The sequence below is a fragment of the Budorcas taxicolor genome, chromosome 15 (assembly GCF_023091745.1).
Source record: "Budorcas taxicolor isolate Tak-1 chromosome 15, Takin1.1, whole genome shotgun sequence".
NCBI lineage: Eukaryota > Metazoa > Chordata > Mammalia > Artiodactyla > Bovidae > Budorcas > Budorcas taxicolor.
The window spans coordinates 80828275-80848233 of NC_068924.1; the positions used below are offsets into that span (position 1 = coordinate 80828275).

The 19959-nt window shown below is 48.7% G+C and overlaps 2 protein-coding genes across 2 annotated transcripts; both read left to right on the forward strand.

Annotated features, from left to right (window-relative positions):
- Positions 1-4529: 4529 nt before the first annotated feature.
- Positions 4530-5174, forward strand: LOC128060016 (olfactory receptor 10V1-like). Its single transcript, XM_052652222.1, has one exon. It carries the CDS (start codon positions 4530-4532, stop codon positions 5172-5174), a length of 645 nt encoding a protein of 214 aa, XP_052508182.1.
- Positions 5175-18382: 13208 nt separating this feature from the next.
- On the forward strand, positions 18383-19330 carry LOC128060964 (olfactory receptor 10V1-like). Its single transcript, XM_052653326.1, has one exon. The coding sequence runs from the start codon at positions 18383-18385 to the stop codon at positions 19328-19330; it is 948 nt and encodes a 315-aa protein (XP_052509286.1).
- The last annotated feature ends 629 nt before the right edge of the window (positions 19331-19959 follow it).

The following is a 19959-nucleotide window of genomic DNA, read 5'->3' on the forward strand; positions in this document are numbered from 1 at the left end:
CTTTGACTTGCTTCTTTAGAATTAATTCCCAGCAGTAGAAATATTAAGAGTCTGTTTTTTGTATGTAGTCATCTTTATTATAGTTCATGAATAATTAGAAACAGACATGGATTTCTTTATTAAGACACCTAGACTCTGGTGAGCATCTGCTTTCCATGTGTTAGAAAATCCACTGCTGACTTGAGAATGGGGAACAGGCCAGTGTCTTCCCATCATCAGGAGAGATTCGCATCTCACAGGAAACCTGAAGGGGTCTCCGGGCCGCCCAGATCGCCTCCGCCATCGTAACAGACACGTCCACCCTTCAGTGTCCTCTGGAATTCCTTGCACCTCTCCCTGGTGGTCGGGTGGTAAAGAATCTGTCTGCCAGTGCGGGAGACGTGGGTTCGCTCCCTGGTCCGAGGAGACCTCACCTGCTGCGGAGCAACCAAGGCCATGGGCCTCAGCTCCCGAGGCTGCGGTCTAGAGCCTGGGAGCGACAGCTGCTGCCGCGGGACGCCCTGGAGCCGCTGCTGCACGACCGGAGAGGGCAGCACCGGGCGCAGCCGGGCCTCCCGACTCGGGAGAAGCGCGGAGCAACCGAGACCCGGCAGAGCCAGAAGTAAGTACAGAAGCGAGCAAGCAAATAAATAAAGCCTAAGATAAATTTTCAGTAGGCACCTGGGCAACAGAACATTCTATTACTCTGCTGGTTTTTAAGGCACAGTTCCAGGGTTAAATGTTGCGCCTGAACAGTATTTTCAAATCGTCCAAAAGTAGTGTATTCCTTTACCAAATCAAATAAAGGACCCCAAAGCATCGTGTTAACCGCAGTAACGATTTGCTGCGTTCCACCTATGGGAGACTGCGACTAAGCACATAAAGCGTCGTGTGAACCGCAAGCAGGGTGGCTGAGGTTCCTCTGCTCTCCGCGAATCAAGCTATTTGAAGCCCCAAGCACACGCAGGACGGGAGTCTTTCCCGAAAAAGCTTCAATTTTAAAAAAAAGTTCTCCAAATAGGAGATAATGCAGTCTCCTATAGATGGAATATAGCAAATCAGTAGTCTCCCCGAAATCCAAAAAAATCTGCAAAGGAAACAAACAGGGGACGTGACGGCAAGCGGACGCGGAGCAGTGTAAGCGTGGGCAGCCGGCAGTTTCGCGGGCACGGCTGGAGTCTGTGCTTCGGTTTTCTCATCTGTAAAATGAAGACAATAATGGTTCCTACCTCATAAGTTTATTATCAGGAGTAAACTCATTGATTGGCATATAGTGCCTGGAATAGTCCCTGACACCCAGTAAATGCTAGTTTCTATTATTTTTAAAGCAGTGAGCACCCAGCAACACTTCATACACATTAGCTAGTATTTTATGTTTATTTTTTTCCCAGTTTTCCGTGCTGTGACTCAAGCTACTTGGCTTTGTTGCTTTGGCTTAATTATTTTTTGAAAATTGAATTGCCAAAAAAACAGAGTTGCCTTTACTATATGCAAATCACATGAGTATGTGTGTGAAGGCAAACAAAATACAGAAGCTTCCTTAAAGACACTAGCCGCGTATTGTGTAGCCGGGGAGACAGACCTACACACAAGTGACTCAAGGGTAAGTAGTGTCCAATGAAAGGAATGTGCTGACTATGCATCGAGTGAGGAAGAGTCAATTTCAAGCTTCCAAATCGGCGTTTTCCTCTGAGGGGCCTGGTGCTTCTAGCAAGGATGGCTTTGGCTCAGATGTGTCCGCAAAAGAGTTGACGCGCAGGGACTGGTCTGCTGTGGGCGTTCTGGGAAAGCAGGCTGGCTGGGAAAGCAATCTTCCTTCAATTCCATTCCAGGGGGCATTGATGATAAGTTATCTGAATGAAGGACTAACTGTGCATTCATGGAACGACACTTTTATTGTTGAAAATAAAATCATCCGTTGTGACCAGACATATATTTTTGTTAATTTCTGTATACACTGTTTGCTTTGAAATTTTGCAAAGCACTGTACTTCCACAGTTTGAGGGCAACACTGCTTGTTGCTCCCTTTGTCATGCTAGAGTTTGCAATTAAGAAGCGTGCTCAGAATGTCAGTGTTTATCAAAGAGCGTTAGAACATGCAGAACAGGAAAGACGCTTTCCAGGCTCATCCCTCGAAGTGTGTATTCTTTCCACAGTGTGGTGACTGTAATTTTTTAAATCTCATTTTCTGTTAAGTATTATATCGCAACTATTTTCATGTTATTACATTGTATTTATAAATATAATTTTAAACAATTGCATAGTGTTTCATCAACTGATTCTAGCATTCCATATTAGGTTGGTTTCATTATCCCCTATTAAAATTATGCTGTGATTTTTACCTTGAATATAAAGATTTCTGTTGCTGTTGTCATTATCATTCTTATTTAAGATTAATTTCTAATTTTAAACATGATCACTAAAGTCAAATGCTAATTTTTATTTGGAAAATTCCAAACCTACACAGATTAAGAGGACAGTACGTGAACACTTATGCGTGCATCACTCGGCTTGCAAACGTGTGAAATATCATTTTCCTAAAGATCTGAGCCTTCCACCTCTCCATCAGTGAGGCTGGTAATACTCATTTCTTCAAGACACTGCCTGTATCGGGGATCACTGTCAACAACTAAAGCAAAAGAAAACATACCGTTAAAACTTGGTTCACTTGTTACACCAAAAAAAAAAAGGTGGCTGAGTGTTTAATTTGCGTATATTTTGGCCCCACCCCCTCTATTTAGCAGGAAAGTGTTTGGGGCATGGCCCGGGCTCTGAGATCCCCCAAGAAGATCAAGGCAAAGACTTCTCCATTCAGAAGAATTTACCTTCAGCCATTCGAATGACACTGAAAGGAAATCCATAAACAAGACAGCATCTGTGTGCACGTGCAAGTCTATTTTGCAGCAAATTAAACCTCAACAAGATTTGAGCGTCATGTGCATAGGACTGGATGGCTTAGAGCAAAGGTGTGGTGGGTAGGATGCGACTGCGGATTTGGTCATTGAGGAGCTTCCTGACGTTATACCCCGGGTAAGTTGTGCTAATTTCACTTATAAAAATATTTTGTGATAATTGTATGTGATATCAAAAGAATAAGAAATTCCTTTTTCGTTTTTTCTTTAGTTTTACTGAGGTATAATTGACTAATAAAGTCAAGGTTCCTTTCCTTTTTTTAAACTGCAGCACTGAAGCATATGAGACCATAGCACCCCAGCAGGGGTCACACCCAGGCCCCTCGCAGTGGAAGCTCGGAGCCCTAACCTCTGCACTGCCGGGGGTTCCCGAGGCTCCTTTGCATTTTAAGTTTGGGATCAGAGTAGGGGAACATGTCTTAAAAAGTGTTTGCTGCTGCTGCTAAGTCACTTCAGTTGCGTCCAGCTCTGTGCGACCCCATAGACGGCAGCCCACCAGGCTCCCCCGTCCCTGGGATTCTCCAGGCAAGAACACTGGAGTGGGTTGCCATTGCCTTCTCCAATGCATGAAAGTGAAAAGTGAAAGAGAAGTCGTTCAGTCCTGTCCGACTCTTAGCGACTCCATGGACTGCAGCCCACCAGGCTCCCCCGCCCACGGGATTCTCCAGGCAAGAGCACTGGAGTGGGTTTAGGGGAACTTAAATCTAGAATTATGCTAAGTTGGGTCGGTGGAGGGTGAGCCATACATAAGGGGATGAAAGCCCTGCTTAGGGTGGACTTGATACTAATGCAAACGAAGGTGGATAAGAGAAAGAAGGTGAAACAAGAGTAGGGTCAGCATTTGATGAAATAAAACAAAACAAAACTGGATTGTTGAAAGTTTAAAGAAAAAGCAAAACACAATACCAAACCTGTGAATATGGGGAATGGGGAAGACAGCAATGTGTGCTGTTCAACGTCTCTGGCTTCTAGCTCCCACCTCTGTAAAACAGGTGAAGGAAGCACCTGTGTTGCTGGCCTTCTAGGCTTGGTATGAGAGCGGCGTGCTTTTTGCACGAATGTGTACTTTTAAGGCGTCCTGGGCGTGACTGGACGGTCAGAGTGACGGAGAGGCACGAGCGTGGTCAGGAAGGTTTGCTTGAAGAAAGAGAAAGGGGGAATGGAGGTCAAGGGAAAGCCTGGAACTGGAAGGAAGCCTCGTTGAGGCCGATCTACGGCGCGGCTGGGCTGGGGCGTGACACTTTCAGACCCCACCTCTCCAAGGTGGCCGTCACACCCTTCCCAAGGGTGAAAGGACAACGCCCACACGTGTAACTTCCCGGGGTCACACAGCTAGCAGGTTGAACGGTAGGGGAGGCAAGACCGCGTCAACCAAACTCCAGAGGAAGCAGTAAGGGGTAAGGACTCGGTGACTGCAAACTGTTTCCAGCACAGCTGGACCTGCGCCAGGCCCAAGGACACAGGAGGGTGCCTTTGCCCGTGACTTCCTTCCCCATCGCAGGCTAATGGCGGAGCACCGGCGGGAGCGGTCCACTTCCCTTTCCGCCCCTTCTCAACAGACCGGCGGGGCTTCCCTCCTCTTCGCGCCGGGGCGCCATCGGGCTCACAGTCTGGCGAGCCCCCTCCCTGCATACCCCGATGTGCGTCCTCCTGCTCGGCCTGGCCTTGCTGGAGATCGCCCACTTCCCCGGCGCTGTCCCCCTGACCCTGGCCAGCACCCTTCCCACGGGGAGGACGCCCTTGTCTCTCCCTGGCTGCGGATCCCGGATGTGCTTCCCCATCATTCTCGGGGGCCTGACTGTGTCTTGCTGGCTGCCAGCGCTTAGGACAGGCACGGGGCCACGTGTCACCCCTGCGTTAGGCCTTGTGCTGAGTTGGCAGCTCCGTGAGCAGATGGCTTTGGGGTCTCTAGGCCTGGGGTTCCTGCTGGCGTTGCCTTTGACCACCTGCATCTGCCTGTTTCCATTCTGCGGCCACGACGACACCTACCACTTCTTCTGTGACACGCCTGCCGTCACGCGCGGGCACCAGGCCGCCTCTGTGCCGTTGGCGTGCCCGCTGCAGCCTCCCCTTCCTCCTGATCCTCTCTCACGCCGTGAGGATGGAGTCGGCCCAGGGAGAGCGCCGGGCCTTCTCCACCTGCCCCTCCCACCTCACGGTGGCTCTCCTGCAGTTCGGCTCCTTACCTACCTTCGCCCCAGCACCAGCTCCTCCCCAGGAGACGGCCGGGCGGGGTCTGTGGTCTACACCTTTTTCTCACCGCTGCTGAACCCCTGGATCTAAAGCACAAGGCATCAAGAGGTGACTCAGGCAGTGAGAAGACTTATGGCAAGAATGTGCTGACTCGTGGAGCCAGAAATAGTCCGTAGGAAAAATATTCCCCAAATCGGAGGTAGGGACATGATTCGAAGGACAGGAGGCTCAAAAGGAAAGAAAGGGGGAGTGGAGGGAGGGCTGTGTCGCCTGTGAAACGCTAATCAGCCCTCAGTCATCCACTTCCCAGCAGATTGCGGTGCTGCACCACCGACCGGTCCCCACCCACATAATCAGCCTCCTCAGCCTCCTCTCTCATCACAGTGTTTAAAATGAGGACCAGTGCGGGCCCGTCTGTGAAGACAGGAGGGATGGATGAGATGACGGCCACGGTTGATACAGGAGATGCCGTCCTGCTGCCTATTTCAACGGCCTTTACCCCTGAAGGCAGGCAGGCCCAGTGGCTTCACACGTCCAGACAGCCTTTGCTTTTTTCCTTGTTCGGTTTCCACGGCTTTAATATATTGTTTTACTTCTTATGTTTGAAATTCCTTTTTATTTTGATCCCGTCACTTGCTCATCATTTTCTCTTTTGTCATTTTTTTAAAATTTATTTTTAATTGGAGGATGATTGCTTTACATGTTGACTTGGCTGCTGCCACACACCAACGTGAATCAGCCAAAGGTCTGCACATGTCCCCTCCCCCTCCCCACGGCATCACAGCTGTCTAGGTTGTCACAGAGTGCCACACTGAGCTTCCCCTGTTACAGAGCGAAGCTCCACTGTTGGTAAAATGTGTGTTTCACTGCTGCTCTCTCAAGAGACACATTACCCATGTTGGCCGGAGATATTGCGCGATACACTTTTAGAAAGGCACAATCAACATTACCGTGTGGAGCTGTTTAAAATTGATCAAGGGTTCATTATACTATTTAGGATTGCCTTTATCATTCACATTTTGCTCTGTTAAGTTTTTGTTCCAACCTTGTATATGGTATAAATTCAAGTTTATTGTTGTAAAATTTTCAAAAATGCTGCATCACGAAATTCTGAGTGAAGAAGAGTTTTTCAGTGAATTTTATGCAGATACTTTCTGTGACTGTTTGAGCAACACGTGTACTGGTGTCTCAGAATATGATAGTTCTTCAGAATATAGTTCTGAGTCAGACGATGTGAATATTAGACCAACAAAAAGACAAAAAAAAATCTTAGTAATTGACTCTGATATGGAAAGTGAAAATGAAACTCAGTGTTGGAGAATGCTCCTTTGCTTCTAAAGAAGAGCAGATTGAAGACAAGATTTCAAAAAAAATTAGAAGACTTTATAGGTGTGTCAGGTGTAACTATTGAACGTACTAGCCCCCCAAAAAGTTGTTACTATTTACTCAAACACGGGCATTTCAATATTCACTTACATAATAAAACGCCAGCCACAAGCATTAGTTTCTGCAAGAATTCCCTGGTCATTAAAAATCTGTCTGGCCAGACTGTCTGACAGTGATCTTTTTATTTTCACAAAATCATACTTCTTCTTATGCAAGTGAGTTTCATATGTTTTGGTATCACCTCTTTAAGAAGTCTGTAAGGCCCCTCGAAGCAGAAGGTGCTTGTCCTTTCTCTGTGTTTTCCAGTGCTCCTGTATTTGCTCGCCATATATGCTAGATACTTAGTCCCAGGCTCAAGACAAAAACCGTGAGCCCTAATCTTTCCTTCACATGAAAAAGGGATGATACAAATAGTGCGTTCTTGCAGCAAGGGGTTGGGATGACAGTTAAATAAGATCATGATGTGTACAGTTATAGTAGGGAAGGACAGAGTAAGCCATGACCTCTTTCTTTTGAGTCCTCAGTCATTTCCAACTGAGCAGCTTTCATTGTTTTTCAAGTTTGTTCAAGTCCGGCCTCTGGATGGCCACGCTGGCTCTTCCTCAATAGTAAGGAGTATCGAGTCCAGACTCCAGGCTTGCTCTGCCTGCTGCCGGACAGGCCAGGGGATCGAGACACACGGTGTTGGGCCAGGATTACCAACCTTATTCAGACCAGTGGGCTCAGAAGACAGTGGACTAGTGTCCCGAAGAACCATCTTGCCTGAGTCAGAAATCGGGCTCCTTTGATTAGAAAGGAGGAGGCCCGCGGCTGGCCGCTGCACTTAGTGCTGGCCGGGCCTTAGAGCGGTGCTGCGATCGTCCTTTGTTTTGCTGCTGTCCATGTGGGCCCAGTTACAATGTCCCTGCAACCCTCCAGGACAAACGCTGTTCTCTACTCTGCAACTTTTTATCTCCATATGAATGGAAAGTGCTAAACCTTCCTTCCAAGGTCAAGTCTGGGAGGCAGGGTGCAGAATGGGCCACTATGTGTATTTCAGGCTAGAGGTGACATTCTTTCACAGAGGGGCAGAGCCAGTATGACTAAGCACAGGCCACAGAGCACAAAGGTTAGAGCTAAAGCAGAAGGTCCCGTCTGGAGTCAGGTTTCCCTTCCTTGTCACAGTCGTGCTACTGACCAGACCCTTGGCCTCTTTGTGCTGTGCCGGGCTAAGTCGCTTCAGTCATGCCTGACTCCTTGCAACCCTATGGACTGCAGCCTGCTACGATACTCTGTCCTTGGCATCCTCCAGGCAAGACTGCTGGAGTGGGCTGCCACCTCCTCCTCCAGGGGGTCTTCCTGGGATTGAACCTGCACCTCTTTGGCTGTGTGGATCACAACAAACTGGAAAATTCTGAAAGAGATGGGAATACCAGACCACCTGACCTGCCAGAGAAACCTATATGCAGGTCAGGAAGCAACAGTTCAAACTAGACATGGAACAACAGACTGGTTCCAAATTGGGAAAGGAGTACGTCAAGACTGTGTATTGTCACCCTGCTTATTTAACTTCTATGCAGAGTACATCATGAGAAACGCTGGGCTGGAAGAAGCACAGGCTGGAATCAAGATTGCTGGGAGAAATATCAATAACCTCAGATATGCAGATGACACCACCCTTATGGCAGAAAGTGAAGAGGAACTAAAGAGCCTCTTGATGAGGGTGAAAGAGGAGAGTGAAAAAGCTGGCTTAAAACTCAGCATTCAGAAGGCTAATGGCATCTGGTCCCATCACTTCATGGGAAATTGAAGGGGAGAAAGGGGAAATAGGGACAGATTTTATTTTTGTGGGCTCCAAAATCACTGCAGATGGTGACTGCAGCCATGAAATTAAAAGATAAGCTTTCCTTCCTTACTCCTTGGAAGGAAAGCTACGACAAGTCTAGACAGCATATTAAAAAGCAGAGATTTACCCACAAAGGTCCAAATAGTCAAAGTTATCGTTTTTCAACTAGTCACATATGTATGTGTGAGTTGGACCACAAAGAGGGCTGAGCACTGAAGAATTGACGCTTCTGTGCTGTGGTGTTGCAGAAAATTCTTGAGAGTCCCTTGGACTGCAAGGAGATCAAACAGGTTAATCCTAAAGGAAATCAACCCTGAATACTCATTGGAAGGCTGATGCTGAAGCTGAATCTCCAATACTTTGGCCACCTGATGCCAAGAGCCAGTTCGTTGGAAAAGACCCTGATGCTGGGAAAGATTGAAGACAAAAGGAGAAGGCGGGGCGGGGCGGGCGGTGAGGGGGGGAGGAAGGATGAGATGGTTGGATGGCATCACTGACTCAATAGACATGAGGTTGAGCAAACTCTGGGAGACAGTGCCGGACAGGGAAGCCTGGTGTGCTGCAGTCCATGGGGTCAAAAAGAGTCGGACATGACTTAGCAACAAAACAACAACAGGAATTTATATTAGTCACCAGTTTCTATGCGGCATGGTTTCAGAGTCAGTAGGTTTTTCTCCCTGCAACTTTTAAAAAATGAGTAATTATTTAGTGCCTATAAGATATAGGCACATTAAATTCAGCATAGGTGACCAGGAAAAAAAAAGAAAAGAGAGAGAGAAAGGACGACAAAAGGAACGGCGAGAGGGAGAGAAAGGGAAGTGGAAGGCAAAATGGAAAACTTAGAGAAGAAAGGTTAAAGATATGCGGCTGGAATTAAAAACTAGATTCCCAGAAATGACCCACGGTGTCACTCAGAGATGACTGCGACTCTGGCCGCAGTCGAAAGGGTCTGGACTTCAAACAAGCTGGGTTCCAGCTCGAGGCTGGCAGCTAGCTGCTCTGCAGTGCCGCATTCCGAAGCGCTGAGCAGTGTACCCAAACTGCTGAACACAAAGCATCTGAAAAGCCAGTCGCCGCCTCTTTGCAGCCTGTGGGTCGGCAGCCTGCAACCTCTGCCCTAGAGAGGCAGGACGGTTTTGTTTGTGCTTCCCCGAGTGCACTCCTGATACTTGCTATCGTGTGTTCCTGCTCAGGACGCACACAGTTAGACCAATCAGACTCTCAGCTGGCTGGCGGATTGCTTCTCTGGAATTGTTTTGCATTTTTCTTTCAGGATTGTTCTGGCAAACTCCTGCCAAGTGCTTTCTCTCTTTCTCTCTCACACATAAGACTTCATTTCAACAACACTTTCAGAGTTTTCAGAGCTACTTGTCCTTGAGATGAAAGCTTTAGGGGCTACATAAATGATCATTTAAATATTTTTTGTATGTATTTAAAATTTGGGGATAAAAAATATAACCAGTACAATGCTGTTATGTAAAAAAGTGAGTGAACTGAATTTAAGTCAAGAAAAACCTTAAGTAAATAATCCTGATCACTCAAATAAAACATAAATCATGAACATTGTTTGTATATGGCTGAAGTTTGAAAAAAATGTTGTTTCTACATTTTATAATGTAGTCACTAGTGGCCACTGTTACAAAGCTCATCGATTATAGGGAGTGCGACAGGATGTTAGGTGATATTTGGTGAGTAAGTACAGGAATGCCCAACACTGTAACACTCTGCAAACAGAGAATACAAGACCTCTGTTAGGCGCTTAGTTTCAGCCTAGGTGATAGAATGCAATTGACTTGAATTACTCGCTCCCACTGAGGACCTATCCTGCTGCTGCTGCTAAGTCGCTTCAGTCGCGTCCGACTCTGTGCGACCCCATAGACGGCAGCCCACCAGGCTCCCCCGTCCCTGGGATTCTCCAGGCAAGAACACTGGAGTGGGGTGCCATTTCCTTCTCCAATGCATGAAAGTGAAAAGGGAAAGTGAAGTCGCTCAGTTGTGTCCGATTCTTAGCGACCCCAAGGACTGCAGCCCACCAGGCTCCCCTGTCCCTGGGATTTTCCAGGCAAGAGTGCTGGAGGGGGTGCCATCGCCTTCTCCGGACGAGCTATCCTAGTAGAAATCAAAAAACGAGTATATAAACACTGTTGTTTTTGTTCAGTTGCTCAGTCGTGTCTGACCCTTTGTGACCCCATGGACTGTAGCCTGCCAGGCTCCTCTGTCCATGGGATTTCCCAGGCAAGAATACTGGAGTGGCTTGCCATTTCCTTCTCCAGGGGATCTTCCTGACCCAGGGATTGAACCCAGGTCTCCTGCATGGGTAGGCAGATTCTTTACCACTGAGCCACAGGCAAGCCCTGTGTAAATACAATATGGAGAGAAAAGTGCTGTAATTGAGGTGCGCACAGCCACCACAGAGCATGAAGCAGGTGGGATTCTTTCTTTTTGGAGGAGGGGAGGGGAGGGGATTAATGTGTATCAGAATAACGCTTCATTGATCAGGTGACACTTGGCTGAGTTTTGAAGGCTCCTTACAATTTGTCTCAGCTCAGTTGTCTAGGTACACAAAATTAGCCCTACTTGGATATGTTAAAACTGCATGTGTGCCTAAACTACCTCGACATGGGAGAATAAAAATCTAGGCAATAATTCAAACAAAGCTAAGTCTAGCAGCAATTAAACCAATTTAGAATATCATGTCCCTAAACAATTCCTGTTTGTGTTCAAACATGGACCTACAGGGCATGGTCAAGCTAAAAGGTGAGTTAGCCTCTTGGGGCTTGGTTGAACCAAAGTTGGCAGGGAGGTCTCCAGAAATGAGATGAGAAGGAGTGAGAGTTGAGAAGGAACCCAGGGTTCTGTTCCCACAAGTCCCAGAGCCCCACATGGTCCCCCTGAGAAGAAGCAGCGGGAAGGATGGCCTGTGTCTAGAGGGGAGCTTCCCTCGTTCCAGGTGGTTTCTCAGAGAGTCCGTCTCAGTGGTTCCCAAGGCGTTAGGAGCAGGATTCCAGCTTGCGCTTCACCCAGCCTCAGGGAAGGCCGTGGCTGCCAGCTCTCGAGAAAGAAGGTAAAGAGGGTGGGGGAAGGCCAGGCTGACGGGGTTGCTGTGTGGTCTGGACCATGGGGATGGGCCAGCCAGCCCTACTGGCCCCTGGCTTTTCTCATCCTGGGAGGGGCTTCCTGTGTGGAGCTGCAAGTGAATCGGAACGTTAGTTGACCCTCCCGGAGCTCATGCAGCGACACTATTCGTGTCACACAGACAAGAGCAGGGCTCCCCACTCCAGTATCCTCGCCGGGAGAATTCCATGGTGGGCTAATACAGTCCGTGGGCTCACGAAGAGTCAGACGTGGCTGAGCGGCTGACACTTTCACTTCACCTGCTCACCACAGGCAAGTCTTCAAAAGACACTCCGCTGCTGAGCCCGCGAGGAGGAACGTCTGTCCCTCCCTAGAAGCATGGCCCGTTTCCTAGGCTGTCTGAGAGGGGTGGAGAGAGCTGTCCGGTCTCCCTGTGGGAGGTGTCCGTGCTTTGCTGGGACACCCAGGAAATAGGGCGTGGTCGACTCGGGTTCTCAAGCTACGTGCCCAGTGCCTACTGATGGTCGATGCTCAGTCCACGCTCGCAGATGAGTGGACGCGTGAACAGTCCTATCAATGACACCCCGTGAGGCGAGGGGGCAGAGGAGTGCACCAGCGGCGCCGTGGAAGGGCGCCCCCTCCGTGTGAAGAGCGCCGCGCCCCGAGGCAGCGCTGGCGTCACAGAAGAACTCACCGAAGGGGACGCGACGCCACCGCGGGCCTGTAGCTCCCGAGTCTGAAGAGACCTGCCGTTTCCCGACCCAGCCTTCAGGGGGCAAGGACTTGTGGAGAAGCAAAGGCAGAGTAAAGCAGAGGGCGAGAACACTCAGCGGCAACCAACGCTCACAGCGTCGCTATGTCTGTCTCACTGACGAGGCCCCAGAGGACAAGTACGCTTGGATGTGGAGAGAAGAGAAGTTTCTCGTTCGCTCCTCAGTGCCTTGGATGAGACACAAAAGGCGAGGATAATTTTATTTGTATATTTATCTCCTAAAAACCCAGAGTCTTACAATAAAACCCTTGACTGTAGCCCGCCAGGCTCCCCTGTCCATGGATTCTCCAGGCAGGAATACTGGAGTGGGTAGCCATTCCCTTCTCCAGGGGATTGTCCCGATCCAGGAATCAAACACAGGTCTCCTGCATGGTAGGTAGATTCTTTCCCATCTGAGCCACCAGGGAAGCCCCATAATAAAACCCTAGCTGCAATAAGATGAAAATCAACTTGCCCAGTATAAAAGGTAGAAGTTAAATATACTTGAAGATATTGGGGCTGAGAAATGCTGAGCAATTGAGTATAAAATCTAGTTGCGGGCTTCCTAGCAGCTAAGGCAAACAGGGAAACATGAATTATGTAGCCCTTGTGGACAAGTAGGATGACATACACGTGTTCGGCAAGAGATAAGTGTGCGTGTCTGGGTAAGCGCGTGGAGAATGTGTTGAGAACTCAGGTGAGTCTTTATTCTAGGCGAGTTGAAAATCTATTGTATCGGCAATGGGACTGTTTATCGCAAGGTTCACTGCAGTTTTTAGGAGCTCCAAAGATATTCTCCACAGTGAGTCTTGTATTTTTAAACTGATTTGAAAACTGACTGATTTGAAGTAAATTTTGAGCGATATTAAGGGCCATATGACTGAGGGTTGTAGCTTCCTTGAACTATGGTCCAATACACAGTTATAACGTTAGGGAGCATGTTCATTCAATTTCTAGCTGACAACGGGGAGAAATTGATTATTTGCTGGAATAAAGAACTGTAATTCTCCACAAGCTCTTGACAGGCCAGCATGACGAGCTCAATCTAAAAGGTTAACTGTAGAAAGAGATGAGAATAGGGGTGGGATGGCGAGGGGGCTGGGAGGGAGGTTCAGGAGGGAGGGATCTATGTGCACCCACGGCAGATTCTTGCTGAGGTTTGACCGACAACAACAAAATTCTGTAATGTAATTATCTTTCAATAAAAAATAAATCAATTAAAAAAAAACTCCTTCACATGGTCAGTCTGAGTAGCGTAATTCTAAGGACAGGGGTGAAAGGAAATTAAAAAAAAAAAGAGAGATGAGAGGAAAGGAAAAAAGAAGAGGGAAAGAAAGTAGCAAGAGAGGGAAGGGGAGGAAAAGAAAGGGAAGAAGGAAGGAAGGGCACCCACCTGACAGCAGACTCAGCCCAGGTCAAGAGCGTGGTGTGTCTGGAAATGAACGAGCACAGAAATGCCGCCGAGATTTAGCGCAGTCGTGGACGGCAGCGTCGAGACGTGTGCAGACTCTGCGGCCATATTTAGGTGTTAATCTCTGCTGTAACAGTCATCGGCTGTATAACGAGGGGTGTGTCATGTAACTTCAGTTTCCTTGTCTCCAAAATGGGAATCTAAAGAATCAATAACATTTTTGTAATGTAAAAATAAATGCAAATTCTTCACAGAAAGTTTGAAGAATGAAGAAAAGCGCGAAGAAAACATTCCTCTTGCGTTTTCCTCTTGACCCCACTGAGGCTCTGTGGTTTCCTCTTTGGACTGGTGGCCCAGCGGCGGTAGCTCCGCAGGCGACGTGGCTTGTTCACTTTCCTCATTTGCATGCGTGCGCGCTCGGGCGCTCGGTCGTGTCCGACTCCCTGTGACCCCATCGACTAAAGCCCGCCAGGCTCCTCTGTCCATGGGATTCTCCAGCCAAGGATACTGGAGCGGGTTGCCATGCCTCATCCAGGGGATCTTCCCGACCCCGGGATCGAACCCTCCTCTCACGTCTCCTGCATTGGCAGGCAGGTTCTTTATCACTAGCGCCACCGGGGAAGCCCTTTTCCTCAATTTAACATTATATTATATGCACTTTCTCACTTTATTAAACCTTATAACAACTTTAATGTCCACAATACCACACTTGATGACATGAATGCACCTCAGATGACTAGAATGTCACCTTTTGATGAGTATTGCTCTGTTTCCTCATAAAAATTATTGTCCAAGCACACTGCACATATCTTTCTGTATTTGGCTCCATATTCCTGACTCTTCCTCAGGACAGATCCTTCAATGTGAGTAGTGATTCAATGCATAGATTTTATTGAAAATTGCTGACTTTCTTTCTAGAAAGGATGTGCTCTTTTAGCATCAGAGTTCTAAATTGAAGATTATTATCTCTACTTTCAGAGTCCTGGGTAGCAGTCACTGGCATTGATAGAAGCTCGGTAACTCTCCAGTATTCATGTCAGTACAGAGGTCCATGGTTGCTGACACTGGGCCAGGTCCTGGGCATTAGTGAGGAGTGGAACCCAGCCAGTCCCTGGCCTCATGGAGCTTGAGGTCCATGGAGAGTACAGAGATACACAGCAAACGCAGAGGCAAGCGCGTCGTGAAAGGAGTGACAAGGTCCCTGGTTATAGATAATAGCTCTCTTTCTTGTGCTTGATGGCTCCCCTTGGTGTCTAATTCACAAAGATTAAACATTTGGGGTAGAGAGTATTGTGGGCGTGTTTACTTGCTGTGCATGGAGACAGAGGCAGGCTGGTGTGTGCTCCAAAGCTACTTCCAGAAAAGGAATTAAAATTCTCAAGGAGCAAGACACTTAGGAACTTCCAGGTGAAAAATTCCTGACCACAATTCCACCCATCTTCCAACCCTCTTTGGTCGAAGGACCTCAGCCTGAGCTGAGAATTGGAGACTGATCACCTCCTCTTGGCAGAGAACTTGAATCCTGGGCCTCCCTGATAGCTCAGTTGGTAAAGAATCTGCCTGCAATGAGGATACCCCGGTTCCATTCCTGGGTCTCCTGTCCCTGGAGAAGGGATAGGTGACCTACTCCAGTATTCTTGGGCTTCCCTTGTGGCTCAGCTGGTGAAGAATCCACCTGCAATGTGGGAGATCTGGGTTCGATCCCTGGGTTGGGAGGATCCCTTGGAAAAGGGAAAGACTACCCACTGCAGTATTCTGGCCTGGAGAATTCCATCGATTGTATAGTCCATGGAGTTGCAAAGAGTCGGACACGACTGAGTGACTTTCACTTTCCAACCCTTTTGCCCCACATAGGGCTGTGCCACAGATGACAGCGCAGACAGAAGCCTTTAGAAAAGGGAAGAAAACTTGCAAAGCAGGCAGGGAGCCGGACTTTAAGAGGGCTGGCCGACCAGAGTGAAAAACAACACGCATTCGAAAGAAAAAAATCACAAGTCAGCAAGAATATTAAGGTTGCATTATTCTGTTTAGGGAAAGCAGCAATGTCCTTACTTCATTTTCATATTCTTAAAGGTTGTGATGTATCTGCAGGCGTCAGCACAGCAGAAACAAGCAAGAATACATTCCTGATGGGGGAGAGCAAGGCCAATCCGGCGGTTCTGTTAGTTTCGGTTTGATTCAGGGTGCCAAGTGTTCCCTGCCCCGCCCCCCGCCTTCTGTGGCATGTGAAGGGCTTAATCACTGGAAGCAAGGCCAAGCTCTGTTTCTACAGCAGTATGATGTGTGGGGGTGTGTATAGTTGGGGGGGTGTTGTTTTGGATACCATATAAACCTGCCCTGAAATTCTTTCCAGCTGATCATCGGCAGCAGAAAGAAAACTGGGTGAAGAGATTCTGAAAAAAAAAAAAAATACGGTTCTTTCCTTTTATGCGTTCAACAGTCGTCTATTTGGATGCTCTCTGTGCTAGTCATACGGACAGGACTTGGTGTGTAATTTTGGGACCATTTCTAGAAGCGAGGGCAGGATTAAGGGCACTTAGTGTTACTCAGTCAAGCTCAAACTATTCACTGAGAAGTCCAGTGATGAGCTGTTCGGGCATCGATGGAGACATTATTCAGAAAACCAGCTGAGCAAGAAGTTGGTGGACTAGTGTCCCAAAGAACAACCCAGTTGAATTGCTCTTGGATTGAGCAATTTGGAAGCCACTAGAGGCCTTTGCTGGAGTGGTCTCTGGGCGTAAGATGAAAGCAGATTGTGTTGCAGAACGAATGGGAGATGGTTGATGTGGAAAGGAGACCGGGAGGCCTCAGAGGATGATGCAAGATGAAGGGGTTTCTTCTTCATTTTACCATGGGAGGCAACGGTGCTGCAGAGGGGATCAAAGGGAGACATCAGAGGCAGAGGGAATGACTTGTGCAAGATCCCGGAGGGAGCACAGGGGCTCAGATGACTGGTTTTGCAGAGGAGAGGGGACACTTCTGGAAAGGCATGTGGAAACTTGCTGGAGGTGCAGGGCTGGGCAGAGAGTGTTCTGGGTCTAGAGCTGGTGAGGATGGTGAAGAGTTGCCTCCAAGTAGCTTCTGTTATTTATTTCCTTTTTTTTTTTCAGTGAAATTGGAGGCTGGGTCGTTACTGTGGTGAGACAGGAGAGAGCAGAAGAGAGGTCTTAAAGAGACCAGGGAAATTTGCTCCAGTCGTCATGGGGACCAGAGGGAACAGCCAATTCAGAGGCTTGGGGACAGTACTAGGGTTCATAACACCTTTTTACCTCTGTTGTGGCACCAGTCCAGAGAAGGCAATGGCACCCCACTCCAGCACTCCTGCCTGGAAAATCCCACGGACGGAGGAGCCTGGAAGGCTGCAGTCCACGGGGTCGCTGAGGGTCGGACATGACTGAGCAACTTCACTTTTACTTTTCACTTTCCTGCATTGGAGAAGGAAATGGCACCCCACTCCAGTGTTCCTGCCTGGAGAATCCCAGGGACGAGGGAGCCTGGTGGGCTGCCGTCTATGGGGTCGCACAGAGTGGGACATGGCTGAAGTGACGCAGCAGCAGCGGCGGCAGCAGCAGTGGAATTTTGTGACCTCCCGTAGTCATGGTCAGCCTGGAATGAAGATGCTGGATATTTCAGAAGGTAACAGGATTGGCAGAAGGTCAAGAGGTGAAAGTATCAGCAAAAGACTGATGGAAGAGTCGGGCCATCGGTCTCGGTTGGCTGGAGCAGGGAGGGAAGCCGAAAGGAGACATCTCTGGGAGAGCCAGGGGCATCGAGAAATTGAAGCAGAAACTTCGGCAGTTTGCTCCAGATCATTCCATTGGTCAATGACAGATGAGCTTGTGCTCTTGAAAACCAGGCAAGGGGGTGAGGGAGTAGAGAGATTTGTGCTCTGGGAATGGTGTACCGAGCTTCCCTGTGCTCAGGGGTAAAGAATCCACCCGCCAGTGCAGGAGATGTGGGTGCGATCCCTGGGTGGGAAACATCCCCTGGAGAAGGGAATGGCAACCCACTCCAGTATCCTTCCCTGGGAAATCCCATGGACAGAGGAGCCTGGTGGCGTACAGTCCGTTGGGGCGCCAAACATGACTTAGTAACTAAACTGCAACAACAGTGGTGCGCTGTGGATTAATATTTCACTGCTGAGCTGGACAGCTATTCCTCCACCAATGCTCATCACAGAGTTTTCATGATAGCTAAAAGGTGAAACAACCCAAGTGTCTGTGAACAGATGAATGGATAAACACAATGGGGTATATACAGACACAGTGGAGTATTATTCAGCCTTGAAAAGGAATGTGATTTTGGCATAAGCTACTACATGGATGGACCTTGAAAACATTATGCTTAGTGGAATAAGCCAGACACAGAAGGACAAATAGTGTATGATTCCACTTATATGAGGCACCAAGAATAGGAAATGTCATAGGACAAAGTAGGATTGAGGTTGCTAGGAGCTGGGAGGAGATTGTGGGCAGTTTTAGCTTATTAAGTAGAACTTCTGTTGGGGATGATGAGAAGTTTGGGTAGAGATAGAGGTGATGGTTATACAACATCGTGAGTGCATTTAATGTTGCTGAATTGTACACTGACACAGGGTTAAAATGATAAATATTACATAGCATATATTTTACCACGACTTAAAAAAAAGAGATTTCAGTGGGGAGCTACTTCTGGGTGATTACAACCAAAGAGCTGTTGAAGAAGTGAGACGCTGAATTTGGAGGGAACGATGGTTGGAGCTGAGGAAGGAAGGGAGAGACGCAGAGCTGAATGGGTCAGCCAGCAGGAATCCTGTGTCCTGACGTTTGGCTATCCTCGGGCAGCGCCTGGGCCATTAGCAGCCCCAATGCATGGACCACATGGAGGATTCGAACCAGACTGGGATGATGATTCGCTTCCACTTCCGCCCCTTCTCCAGACTCCCTGAGGTTCAGATGCTGACTTTCGTGGCCTTCCTGACTGTGCACCTGGTCAGCGTTGGTGGCAGCGTCTCCATTTTGCTCATCGTCTGGACCCGCCGCTCTCTGCGCACCCCTATGTACCTCTTCCTGGCCAGCTTGGCGGCTCTGGAGACCTGCTGCTCCTCCACCATTGCCCCTCTGACGCTGGCCAGCACCCTGTCCCCGGGGAGAGCCCTCGTCTCCCCGGCTGGCTGCGGTGCCCAGATGTTCTGCATCTTCCTGGGCAGCGCTGACTGGATCCTGCTGGCCGTCATGGCCTATGACAGGTTCGTGGCCATCTGCCCCCCTCTGCGTTACAGCCTCAGGATGAGCTGGCAGCGGTGTGCCCGACTGGCCCTGGGCTCCCTGGTGCTGGGGTTCATCTTGGCCACGCAGCTGACTGTGCTCATCTTCCGACTCCCCTTCTGCAGCAGCAAGGAGATCAGCGTGTTCTACTGTGACGTCCTGCCCGTCATGAGACTGGCCTGTGCGGACACCCGGGTCCACGAGGCCACGCTTTTCATGGTGAGTGTCGCCGTCCTTGCCCTCCCCTTCCTGCTGATCACCCTGTCCTATGTCTTCATCGAGGCCGCCATCCTGAAGATACGCTCTGCAGAGGGGAGGCGGAAGGCCTTCTCCACCCGCTCCTCCCACATGACCGTGGTTCTGCTCCAGTATGGAGGTACCAGCCTCATCTACCTGTGCCCCAGCTCCAGCGACTCTCCAGAGAGGGGCCAAGTAGTGTCCATGGTTTACACCTTCATCACCCCTATGCGGAACCCCCTGATCTACAGTATGAGGAATCGAGAGCTTAAGCATGCTTTGGAGAGAGCAGTGATGAGGTTGCTGTCGTCCTAAACACTACAGACACCCTGGATGCTCCTCTGTACACTGTGGGGTGGAGACAGACGGGTGTGCTCTCTGAGAGTTGGGAGGCGGGGGTAAGCGGTCATAGGTTTTGCACTGTTACTTCTTCTTCCTTATATTATTTTCGAGAAGTCACTTTTCCTTTGTAAGGAAGAGATGGAAACAGTGGCAGACTTTATGTTTCTGGGCTCCAAAATCACTGCAGATGGTGATTGCCACCATGAAATTAAAAGACACTTACTCCTTGGAAGGAAAGCTATGACCAACCTAGACAGCATATTAAGAAGCAGAGACATTACTTTGCCAACATAGATCAGTTTAGTCAAAGCTATGGTTTTCCCAGTAGTCAGGTACAGATGTGAGAGCTGGACTACAAAGAAAGCTGAGTGCTGAAGAACTGGTGCATTTGAACTGTGGTGTTGGAGAAGACTCTTCAGAGTCCCTTGGACTGCAAGAAGATCCAATCAGTCCATCCTAAAGGAAACCAGTCCTGAATGTTCATTGGAAGGACTGATGCTGAAGCTGAAACTCCAATCCTTTGCCCACCTGATGGGAAGAACTGATTCATTTGAAAAGACCCTGATGCTGGGAAAGATTGAGGGCAGGAGGAGAAAGGGATG

Bases quoted from the DNA above. Each gene is read 5' to 3' on its own strand.
- LOC128060016 (XM_052652222.1), top strand. From the start codon at position 4,530: ATGTGCGTCCTCCTGCTCGGCCTGGCCTTGCTGGAGATCGCCCACTTC.
- LOC128060964 (XM_052653326.1), top strand. From the start codon at position 18,383: ATGGACCACATGGAGGATTCGAACCAGACTGGGATGATGATTCGCTTC.